General features: G+C 40.4%; 2 protein-coding genes across 3 annotated transcripts in view; both read right to left on the reverse strand.

The window, feature by feature from the left end:
- Positions 1–409: 409 nt before the first annotated feature.
- samd13 (sterile alpha motif domain containing 13) lies at positions 410–6,077 on the reverse strand. Its single transcript, XM_084307319.1, has 5 exons — positions 5,889–6,077; positions 5,424–5,557; positions 4,435–4,477; positions 3,901–4,012; positions 410–800 (listed from the first exon to the last, which is right to left on the reverse strand). Exons 2-5 carry the CDS (start codon positions 5,449–5,451, stop codon positions 657–659), a joined length of 327 nt encoding a protein of 108 aa, XP_084163445.1. The 5' UTR covers positions 5,452–5,557; positions 5,889–6,077; the 3' UTR covers positions 410–656.
- Positions 6,078–7,983: 1,906 nt separating this feature from the next.
- The window catches only part of prkacba (protein kinase, cAMP-dependent, catalytic, beta a), a gene marked incomplete at its 5' end in the record, with an annotated part of 37,309 nt that continues 32,780 nt past the window's right edge, over positions 7,984–12,512 (reverse strand). For both annotated transcript variants that reach the window (XM_084309078.1, XM_084309077.1), the window contains one exon: positions 7,984–12,266. In XM_084309078.1, coding sequence (XP_084165204.1) covers positions 12,141–12,266 — 126 coding nt within the window. In that variant the 3' untranslated portion in view covers positions 7,984–12,140. The remainder of the gene's footprint in view (positions 12,267–12,512) is intronic.

Below are 12,512 nucleotides of genomic sequence, written 5' to 3' on the forward strand. Positions count from 1 at the left end.
TAAGAACATAAAGAGTGAGAATCTGTCTCTATATGTATAAATATCTCCATCTCGATACAGTAGGTGTGCAGGACTATGGGGCATTCAGGATTGGTCTGTGCCTTGGGTGTCTGGGGGGGAAACGGCATTCTTCACGGTTGCATGCTATGAACAATTCACAGACTCAGCTGTGCACTTTTAGAACATAAAAACTTGACCGTAGGGCAAACTAGGGTCTCATCTGTTCATTTTCTGTATTTATCAAAAGTTTTCACATACAAGGGAACACACACACTATATAATATGATCTTATATACAAATACTCACACTGGTTTCATTTGCACACATAATCCCACTGGCAGAACCCCCCCCCCCCCCCCCCCCCCCCCCACCATCTTTTAAATAAGAAACAAAACATAAAATACATATTTCAAGCAGCAGACATAAGAATGACTGAAAGGGGTAAACAGCTGAGTGGACAAACATGTGCGACAAGCCATGTCATGTTAGGTCCACGCTTATAAAAACATACAGCATTCCAAAATATCCTGTCTCTCCGTTAAGGTGCCACTGACTGTGAGCAGAAGAAGAAGTCTTTGTGTAGCGGCACAGCTACCCTGATGGTCTCCCGACATGTTGATTGTCGTTCTGGGACAGTTTTTTATTCCGTCACGATGCTACGAGGCGTTGCTCTTCAGGTGTTGGGTCTGCAGCGGCTTCACGTGGTACTCGTAGATCTTCAGCGCAGGGCCCAGCTTTATCGACAGCCCCGTGAGCACGTCGTTACGCGTCATCAGCAGCAGAGACTTGCCATCGATTTCCTGTCAGTGGAGGGAAATGTTGTAATTGATACCTTGTTAGCCTGGTTTCAAACCCCAAGACTGTTAGTGACGATCAGGGAGTGGATCCAGAGCAGTCTCCGTTGAATGGGCCTTTTTCGTTTTCTAAAGATGTTAAACCAAACTATTTGAACTCATCTAACAGGCCGTCATTAAAAATTACGAGAGTTGTATTTTGTGCCGCGATTACAAATGATAAGATATAACCTAGTTACATTTTATGTATATTTAACATGTTGAATCGCTGTGCAAAATACAACCCTTGTCATTTTAAATGACTAGATGAGTACAACCATCTTTGGATTCAAAATGATTTAAATATCAAGCTAACAATTTTACAATTTCTTCTTTTTTCAAATGTTTTATAAATGGCAAAATCCCATAATGGCAAATCCCATTCAACCGAGTAGGTGAGTCCACTTGCTAATATTAATTTGTCATTCATCACTTGCCGATAGTCTATTGTCATTGCATGGAGAAACAAGGACACATAAGCGTGATTTAACTGATGTACTCTACGACCAAATCAATCATGGACGTGGCTAATTTAAACCCCCATGTGGACGATGTGCCTTCCAAGTGTAACTAGTTTAAATGTTTACTTTGATCTGTTCATCATAAATCAAATTAGACGCAGCCTATTTCTACTGTTGACACCAATGACATGCAACGTAAAAACGTTTTCCATGACACAGGCGAGACAAAAACGGAACTTCCCTAGTGTACAGTAGAAGCGGATTCTTTACCTGCTGGGTGAACCTAGTGGACAGTAGGTTCTAAAAAGCATAGTAAGTGAATGATTGAATGAAAGGGAGTAATGGCGCATTTCCACTGACCAGTAGGCACGGTACAGTATGGATAGGCTTGCTGAGCTGCACCTTACTGTGTTGCCTGCGTTTGTTTTTCCAGGATACAAAAGCACCCGTGTAGGTAAGAGGAGCTGATACAATAGAGGAGCCCTCTCTGGGAGGAGTTAATCTAGCTTGCTGGCGTACATTTAACATTTCACGAGAGACGCAACAACACAACATAATGGAGGGAGTTGAGGCTCTAGCTGTATTTGGTTTTGGATTATACTATTTTGTCAAATGCAAAAAGAGAGTGGAAGCGATTTAGTCAGAGAGGAAGACTGAAATATTTTCAAAACGTCTGTTCACCTCCATTCGCGTCTTTCGATGCGACTCAATTGCAGATCAAATATGAATTAAGATCCAGCAATTGCATATCCTATTTCTTGCCTAAAATGTTGTCCAAAACATATGAGTGAACTGTGTAGGTGGTTGGATTCTCTCATTACCCCAAAACATTACTTCACCTATAATTGCAACACTGTTTTATATGGGGCATGGGCGGCAAGGTGGTGGAAATGTGCCATTAGTGACATTGCCTCATAGAGGTGTTTTGCATCCAAGACCCCATTACTACCTGGTATTAACCAAGGAAACTATAAAAGAAGGAAGGGTCATCATGTCAGAACACGAGTGTTCTATGCTCTGCTTGGTACTAGACGTTTCTGCCAGTTCTATTGAAGCCTATATTAAAATTCTAAATATACCAGTTATCTGAGGAAATATACATCAACCAATATATCAAACATTAGCTAGTTAACAATGCAACAAAATTGCAGATTATTCTGACATCCGAGGTAATAACATGTGTAACTCTGCACCAAACACGTGTTTAAAATCCAACCGTTGAGCTCCAAACACGAGATATCTCGTTTTTAGATCCTTTTTTCTTTTTTTTTTCTTTGATTTTCCCATTCTAAACACTCACGCAGTCCTGCCTGTGTCTCCCTGGAACCGCTGCCTATGTTATAATTGCAATGACAATCTTTGTGAAGGCACATCTATATGTTATATACCTTTGATTTGGAAATAATATAGGTTTCAGGCAAGCAACCCAAACGATTTGCGCATATGCATATAACACGTCATATCTCACGATCTAGAAAACGATGGATTATTTTGAAACGGGGTGATATTTAGCGTGGAATAGCGCACAAACGTGGAATAGCGCACAAACGAAAGTATGTAGAAATTAACTGGTTTGTCCCTGTTGGACTATAAATAGTGCCTGTCAAATGAGCCATACTATTGTCTCCATAGCTATAATATAGAATATACGATGGGTCCGCAAACATCGTGAAAATGGTCAATAACGCTGGCGCCAGGGAGTAAAGATGGGAAAACAGCGTGGCAGTCAATGAGTTAAATGACAGGTCATAAACGAGAAGATGGCTGATCCCATTCAACTCAATGTCGTGCAAAATGAAAGTTTCCACACTTCGCACCAATGTGCATTCACACGCTACACAGTGGCGTGATGACCCTTCCTTCTTTTATAGTTTCCTTGGTATTATAATACATGCAATGTATATCTGGATATCTTATGTAGATAGGGACAAATGCATGTGCAAGGTGTAAACGCAAGGGTGAGATCTGATCACTCATTATCCAGATAAGATATCCAGATTGCATGTTAAAGGGATAGTTTGGGGTTTTTGGACATTAAGTGGTATGGGATACTTGCTAGTAGTGTAGTTGATGTGATTCTATTAGCTTACTCACCCAGTCCCATGGTCAGAGTTCAGGCCAGCTGCCTGGTTCCAAATGGGCCAGGAAGTGTCCGACAGGCAAACATTTTTAGTCACAAGCCAAAAAGGTATTAATCCACATCACAACATGCAGGCAATGGGGCTGCCCATTTCCAACAGAAAGCTGCAGGCCTCGACCATTTCCTATTCTTGTCACGTTGGAACATGGCAGGCAAGTTACACTGGGACTAGTTCCAACACATGGCGTCAGGAAATGGTCAAGGACCGTGGTTTTCTGTTGGAAATGGGTTTGAAACCCTATCGACAGCCTGCATGTTGTGGTGTGAATTAAAAAAGTTTTTGCCTGTGACACTTCCTGGTTCCCTCAGAGTAATTAGTGAGACAATGGCATTGCATCAACTACACTACTAGCAAGTATTCCATACAACTTCATATCCAGAAATCCTAAACTATCCCTTTAATACCAGGTGTAAACGGGGTCAAAAAACAGCACATCACAGGGTAAGCACTGGCACCATGTCACACCTGATCCTGGAAAGCGGTGGCTTGCTCTTCAAACCCTGTTGCCTTGAAGTAGTTGACGACGTCCGTTACGCCCCAGTTGGCAGGGTCTGGCAGCTGACCGTTCTCCACGGGGCTGTGTGTGGACACAACGTATGGGGAGGGGTGTTAGGGACATTTGGCATACATGTAAAACCCAACAAACACACTGTTAAAATGCACGCCACCTCCTCTTGTATCGTTTGGAACAGAACGTACCATATAATTATGGTAATAGCTCGCGCGCGCAAAGAGGTGTCACTTGGAATAGGGATTTGGCTATTTTTAGCTGTTGGTAAATTACCACACGGGGCTTAGATAAAGACATTCATCGATTGATTTGACAATCTCTGAAATGAGTAAAACGTGTCATAATTTGGCTAAAAGTAAAATTGTAATACTGTTCTTGTTCTCAATGAGAGCAGGTGGCATCCATCCTCCTTTCACTTGGCAGCATTATGGATTATAGTCATAGCAACATCGTAGTGAACTAGGACAGTTGGATGCTATGAAACATACCTTTTGGTGTCAACTGAGCCATTCGCCTTGTCATCCATTCCAACTGTCCAAAGAACAAAAGGGGTGGAGAGGGTTAATGGTGGAAGTAAAGCCTGAATGAATGAATGAATACTTTATTTAACAGATTGCAGAATGGGTACAATACAGTACGGCTCAATACACACAATTGTTAAGAGGATGCAGACCAGAGAAAGACGTTTGTCTTCTTGTTTACATCAGGGTCCCCCATTTTCAATTCATAGTGACAAATAAGAGCAAACTCCCGACAGTAATACTTCCTTATTTATACAGCTGAGCTAAGCCTAGACCTCCTTTCCCACCATCATCCTCTCCACATCAAAATAAGAACCACAGTTCAAAGACAGTCTTGCATTAAGCCTGTTTAATCCGAGCATTACGCCGACCATCAAGTAAATACTTGTTTAGTTTAGGAATAAGGGGCAGGTAACTATAAGATTTATTCTTCTTCCTGCTCCTTTTGTCCATGGTATGATATTTATGATTGTGTATAAAGAACTCCGATTGTATTGATTCCATGTGGCAAATAAAACTCTGAAAAAAATGTGGAAAGTATAGTTTTTTTTATAGAACCATGAAACCTCTGGACTAACGTTAAGAGTGTCAGTAACTGGCTCTTTAGATAAAGAGTTGAACGAGTCAGCTCAAGCAATAACATTTGACATTTCCAAAAGGAGTCCCTTATTGATTGAAAACGTTATTAACAGATTGCAGAATGGGTACAGTACAGTACAGCTCAATACACACAATTGTTAAGGGGATGCAGACCAGAGAAAGACTTTCGTCTTGTTTACATCAGGGTCCCCCATTTTCAATTCATCATAACATATATGACATACATGACATATAGACAGTACTGCTACATCTATACATTTATGACATACCAGATTTGCAAATACAGTACTGTTTGTGATACGAAAAGAGTCCAGAAAAGAGAGTATACATTTGACGTAGAAACTGTACATTCTTACACTCTGCAACGTTACAGGAGATTCTCATGAGACGTCTTCTCTCCTCTCGTAGAACTTAGTGGGTTGATGACAATTCTGACAGAACCATTGTTCTTGGAAGTCAGTGCATTCACTGAAGGTTAGTAGTACTACCTCTGTAATGAAATATGAATATAGTTAACATCGGACAGACCGATATAAAACCTCACAAATAGGAAATTTTTAAAGAGGAACTTAACCAAAAAAATTTGAAAATCAGAAAACAGTTCAGCCAACGATGACATGTTGATTACATTTCTGTGAAAAGAAACAAAGTGAGCTAACGATAATAGTGGCGTTTATCACATATACCAAATAAAAGTAGCGCTAGTAACGATAGCCACCAATAAGCTAGCTTGAAGAACGCAAGCTAACAGTGATCTAACGCTATAGGGATAAGTTAGCTAACGTTAACGTCGTTATAGATGTTAAGAATACACATCTTACCTTATCTTTAGATTATTCCAGTTGGACAGTGAGTGCGAGTTCCCCAAAAGTATGAACGCGGGTTATACAACCGATATTTTTCTTATAGTTTAGGTTAGATATTTTTCAATTTTTTTTTCAATTGCGGGGCAATAAAATAAGATTTGATGAAGTAGACTGCTAGCTCTAGCTTATCTTCATCGGTTTCAGCTTCCTTCGCCCACATGACACTGGTGGTTTCTGGGAAATGTAGTTCTCACACGTTGACAGGTGTTTCTTCCTCACTAAAGCCAAGTTCCGCGTTTACATGGATCTCGTGAGAGGGAGGGGGAGAGGGGTGAATAGCTACTTACGTCACGTCGCTCTAATCAACATCCATTCATTAATCCACCCGCTCTCTCCCATGAGCTAAAAATACCGGAAGTGTTGCGGTGGTCTATTTCTCACGAATAAATACCCATCTTTATTTAGTTTAACAGCGGTTACCATCCACCATCACACCCCCCCCCCCCCACTCCTACCCACCCCCCCCCCCAACCACCTCCAATGTACAGTCCCACCCCCACCTACCCAATCCAATGTACAGTTTCTACGCCTAATGTATATACTCTTTTCTTTCTGGACTCTTTTTGTATCACAAATACAGTACTGTAATTGCAAATCTGGTATGTCATAAATGTATAGATGTAGCAGTACTGTCTATCTGTATGTCATGTATGTCATATATGTTACGATGAATTGGAAATGGGGGACCCTGGTGTAAACAAGACGAAAGTCTTTCTCTGGTCTGCATCCCCTTAACAATTGTATGTATTGAGCTGTACTGCACTGTACCCATTCTGCAATCTGTTAATAAAGTTTTCATTCATTCATTCATTCATCCATGTTATGTCTATTGGAGTTAAATCCTCCTTTGAAAAATACTACACTAACACTATATTACACAAACCCGTTACATATAATAAACCCCAACCCATACCCTCAAATCTGTTAAGCCCATCTACCCCCTGCAGTTTGGGAGGACCTGAGCTCCTCCTTAAACACTGCATATATGTGCTATCCTGTAACATCTGCAATATCCACACTTCTTAAGATGACAACTGTTCTAATCCTACTCGACTGTTTTATCTTAGTTATGCTCTGCCACACAATTGATCAGTGAAACAGAAAGCCAAATCGTAACCTTGTCCACACCTAAGCAAACTCTCCCCCTCCCCATGTCCTCTTGTATCCATTATATTTCTTCATTCTGCTCTTCAGCATATGAAATATTCTCAACTGTCTCGACTTTAATAACAGCAACTTATTTTCTTAAAGGGAGGTTGCTTCACATGCTCCACTACTTAAAAACCCATTGCTCCCTAGTCCCTCCTCCTTCAAATCACACTGCCCTGAACCGCACCCATCACCTCCACCTCTCAGGTCCTCTCCAACACAAAACGTGGCAAACTCATTTGCCTTTCTCCATCCCGATAGCAAGAAAGCCTCCAGCTATCAACAACTCCTAATATTGCTGTTTCTGCCTTTATTTGAAGAGGGACTCATCCAATCATCACAGAGCCCTATCAAAAAGAGGAAAACATGATACTTTAAAACAGTGATGTTGCTTCATCTTGATAACTTCCTGTTTATGTGAGTTGGAAATGCATCCAATTTTGATGGTTCCACTACTAGTGACCTTAAGAAGTCCAACTTCTCCACTTTATTTCTTTATCCATTCTGCCATATCTAGTTCATCCGACCAGACACTGGCCAGGGGTCCTTCCTTATCCACCAGTTTCACTCCAATCAAATAATTTCCTGTCACCTGTCTTAACAAAATAATATCTAATTAGATTTCCTTGAACAGGAGAAACCGCACCATTTGCTACAAACATTTCCACATTACCATCTACCATCTTTGCCAGCCCCTCTCAATATCTAATTCCATCCTTCTTATATTATCATCATTATCCATTTACTGCTGAAATAAGCTAAACATGCCAGATAAGGCACAACATTCACCATTTATCACAAATGCACTCTGGTCAACTTCAAGCTATCCTCGAATTAGACACAAAAGATGCTCATTTTTAATACAAAGAATTTAATTTATTACAGTGACATATATCCTTTGTTACATAAAATCTGCTACAGCAAAGTATGTTATACTTCCCTTGCAAATACAAGTAAATATGGGTGGGAAAAGTGTCAGCCTTCTAAATGACATTGTGCAAAATATCCAACAAACTAAACACATAGATATTTCATGTTATGGCCCATACTGGCGTGTGTGACTATAAAGAAGTTGTAAATTAAACTGATATTCTTTTGTAAGGAGCGTCAGGCGGCTCGAGGAAAGAAAGTGCCATCATTTACATCAAATGACCTTTAGACAAACATTACACACATCTGGGATAATGACATGACTTTTTTTTGTATGTATTTACTGCACATTTTCTGGAGAGATTTACACATCGGGCAGTTTGAATTGAAACATGCTAAAATTCCCAAGGGGCCAAGGTGTCAAAGACTATTTCTGGGTTCAAAAGTTATCGGTTATTCTCCCGACAGTGTTTACATTCTGTTCACCCGTCTTTCTTCACTGGGAAAACATTTGTTGAGTCCCTATTGGATTTTGACCTTCATCTGACAATGGAGACTAGGGGGTCGGGCGGTAGTAGGTGGGGACTGAACATATTAAACAACTTCACTTTGACCCACAAAGGAAAAATGGGATTGATCCTGGGGGGGGGGAAATATGTATACAAATAAATAATCCCATATTTTCATTGGAACACTTTTCCTGTAAATAAAAACAGAGGGAAACCTTCATACATACCCGGAACTATGCAAGATGAAACATTTAAAAAGGTAAAATTTATTAGACATCTCTAAAGTATAAATAAAAATATATAGCATAAGAAACAGTTGTGCCTTGTGAAATGAAATGAATAAGGGCCAAATGAAATGTCATGTGCCGAATAATGGAATATGGGGGGGGGGGGGGGGGGAGTAGCATATGTGAGACTACAACTTCGAACTCAAGGCATATCCATATCAAGCACACTGGAAAAGTATTCAGCCTGCTACACTTTTCTTTTTAACCTCCACATTTCGTTGTCTCAGCTTTTGTATTTCAAGAGATATTTTGATCTGATTGAGTGAAAACTTTGATTAAAAGATTGCAGAATGGGTACAGTACAGCTCAATATACACAATTGTTAAGGGGATGCAGACCAGAGAAAGACTTTCGTCTTGTTTACATCAGGGTCCCCCATTTTCAATTCATAATGACGACCCCCGTACCCCTCCCACTAAAATCGACAGAACATTGAGCGCTGTGTCAAATCAAAAGTAGAATTCCCGAAAACGTTGAACAATGTTCTGCCAAAAAAATAAAATAGAGACGACGAGATAAGGTATATTTGTATACCCTGCGTTAAGCCTCACTGCAAAATGTGTCCAGGTACAATAGACTCGGCATGACAAAGTATTTGTTGATGGGACTCCACCGGAGTAAGAGCGAAGACACCTAGAGTATGGTGGCGACGGCATCGTGTTTAAGTAGGGCGCTTCTCACCATCAACAGGCTTCATGAAACTCAAGGACCTTTTCCAACGCCCGCCATTAAAACTATTAGGTGCGATTCATAGTGTCATTATGGCACCTGCTTACAACGCCATGCACAAACGACACTCCGCTCAGTCAGTTGGAAGTTAAAGAGCTCTCTGTGAAATTAAACAATCTCTCGTAAAATATGTCAATGTGAAGAGTCTTGATTTAATCACTTTCAACAAAATAATCTAATCTGCAACATTATTATTAATCCTGTTCTGCATAAAAATAATCGTGGTCAAATGAAGAGATTTCATGATGCATTGAATCGTTGCCTGAAGAATCGTAATTGAATCTAATCGTTGTGGGGTCAAATATTTACTATTTGACTCTATTATTGACCTATAGTCCATTCATGCTCAGTTCCCCCAGCCACATTTGTGTATTCAAATTTTTTTGGGGAATTAACTGATCGAATCATGGTCAAATGAAGAGATTTCATGATGCATTGAATCGTTGCCTGAAGAATCGTAATTGAATAGAAGTGGGGTCAAATATTTACACCTCTAGTACAGAGGAATCCTGCTCCTCTGCCCCAAAATGAATTATGATTATCACTACTACTAATAATATACTATTATATTGTTCCATCAATGCGCAAAGGCTTTCAGCCGTTTCCCCCCCCCCCCCCCCCCCCCCCCCGAGTGTATATTTAGTTTCTGCAAGCAGATACATGAATACCTCATTTTCAAAACACGTCAAATAAGTTAATAGAAATGGAAAACACGACTTGCTGTCATGGGTTTAGGAAGGTGGAGTCAACCAAGTTTTGACATAGGTGACAGATACTTACACTGAAATGTCATCATCTTTTCGATTGTGATTATTTAATAGTTAGCATGATTATGTTGTTCTTTTTTTGGTGGGGGTGGGTCATATTATGTAGACTATCTTTTACAAATAAACATTCCCAGTCTAATGCATTACACTCCCAGGCTGAGAGCCTTGTGGAGACAGGCTAGAGGCTGGATACCCTTTAAAAGTGCTATTAGCTTGTTGTGACAGATGTACCGGATGAAGACAAACATGCAGGAGCAGAAATGGAGAGAAAAGCAACATGGCGGGTTACACAATGTCTTCCGAGTGCATTTGCTAAAGAACCTTTAGCATTCAAAACAAAAACGTGAGCGACGACCCCTGGTGGACATAACTTATCCATGTAACCAACAGCTTCACAGCCACAACGACGTACCATCTGAAGAGAAAATAAATTGTAGCCAACTGACCTTTCAAATTCTAACAATACATTTAAAAAAAAATGCCTTGTGAATACACTTATTTATTTAAATTCTTATATATTTTTTGATGTGCCAAAGAAAGATGTCCTATTTTAATGCAGCGACATAGTTAAAGCCCATCAGTTTCCTTTCTGGGGATGAAACTGTTGTACCTGAAAAATATATCATCTCATTTCTTCATTTGAATACCATACCCATACCTATTCTGAGGTGTAAAAAAAAATGCCAGTGATAAACTAATACAGTAACAGCACTGGCATAATTCTGTTTCATAATTAGGCTTTGCCACACTGTGCTACCCACTCTGCTCAAAGACCGAATGCCCGAGTGCTGAACACTGAAAATTCAAGAGGTCATCCAGTGCTACTGAACCCTATCCTTCATGAGGTCATCCAGTGCTACTGAACCCCATCCTTCATGAGGTCATCCAGTACTACTGAACCCTATCCTTCATGAGGTCATCCAGTGCTACTGAACCCTATCCTTCATGAGGTCATCCAGTGCTACTGAACCCTATCCTTCATGAGGTCATCCAGTGCTACTGAACCCTATCCTTCATGAGGTCATCCAGTGCTACTGAACCCCATCCTTCATTAGGTCATCCAGTGCTACTGAACCCCATCCTTCATTAGGTCATCCAGTGCTACTGAACCCCATCCTTCATTAGGTCATCCAGTGCTACTGAACCCCATCCTTCACGGACTGCCGTTTTAACCGTCTGTTGAAATTTTGGTCATGCTTTTTCTTTTTTTACACAAGGTGTTTTAAAATCTTATGTCTGATAATATGTATATTTTCTATATGCACAAAGACAAGGTTCTACTTCTTAAAAGGACAGCAAAATGTTTAGGATTATAGACTGGGCCAATAAACTTGAATCAAACCCTAAAACACACTCAGGCATGTAACAGACATTTTACTGGCAAGAGTCACTGGCAGGAAATGGGACCAAAAAACCTCTTTCTCATTTCCCCCAAACTTAAAATCACAAAAATGTGCAATACCGGCTAATACAATCAACCACTCTTTGTGCCACTGTAAAATGGGCATATAGTTGGTATTTTTTTTTTATCTTATCTTGCTTTGCAAATAATCACTTGGTTTAAAATAAGGGGAAGAGGGAGGGAATTCTAGAGTGCGGCAAATGATGTATATAAAAAAAGAAAAGAAAGAAAAAAAAACAGAACAGGAAAAAGATGAGAACGTGGTCTAGTATTTTTGTGTCGCAGCACAAGGGGTGTCTGCATAATGTGCCTGTGTATAAGTTAGTGCTAATTGCACGCAAGAAGGATCATGGCAAGAAGGACCTCATTCAGCCTTGTGGAATGAAGGAACTAGGCAATTGTTTTGAACACATGATGGTCTCAGCTCCACCTTCACCCTCAAAAGAGTGCAAAAATATCCCAATGTATGCCTCGACAGGACTCTAGCCCACTCACTAGAATTCAGCAAACTCTTTTGCACACTTTTCCGTTTCGGAGACACGAACGTCCTCCTCTTCGTAGTCGTCGAAGTTGCTTGTGTCTCCCGGTCCTCTGCACTTTGGCATGAAGGGAGCCTCGACCTGGGAGTTTAAAGGACAACTCAGGACTAGAGCTCTGAATACCAGCAAATAACATAGAACCACACTGCTACTAAAATCAGATACGTCATGTCATGCACGTCTATTGTCATAATTATTTTTAGATGCAAAGCAGCTCATAGACCCATTGTATAAAGCCCCGACACGCCTGGGTTCCACTGCACCATCTGAGGGTTGTAAAGTAGCATGTCACTGCTGAATTCAGTGTAGCACGTTAGGGCTGGGTAA

The sequence above is a fragment of the Notolepis coatsorum genome (genome assembly GCF_963971535.1).
Source record: "Notolepis coatsorum genome assembly, chromosome: 2".
Taxonomy (NCBI): Eukaryota; Metazoa; Chordata; class Actinopteri; order Aulopiformes; family Paralepididae; genus Notolepis; species Notolepis coatsorum.

Bases quoted from the DNA above. Each gene is read 5' to 3' on its own strand.
- samd13 (XM_084307319.1), bottom strand. From the start codon at position 5,451: ATGAGAATCTCCTGTAACGTTGCAGAGT. The intron at 4,478-5,423 runs GTAAGAATGTAC...TTCTTTGGACAG, and splicing joins CTCCTGTAACGTTGCAGAGT to TTGGAATGGATGACAAGGCG. The intron at 801-3,900 runs GTGTGACATGGT...CTCCACTGACAG, and splicing joins CCACCGCTTTCCAGGATCAG to GAAATCGATGGCAAGTCTCT.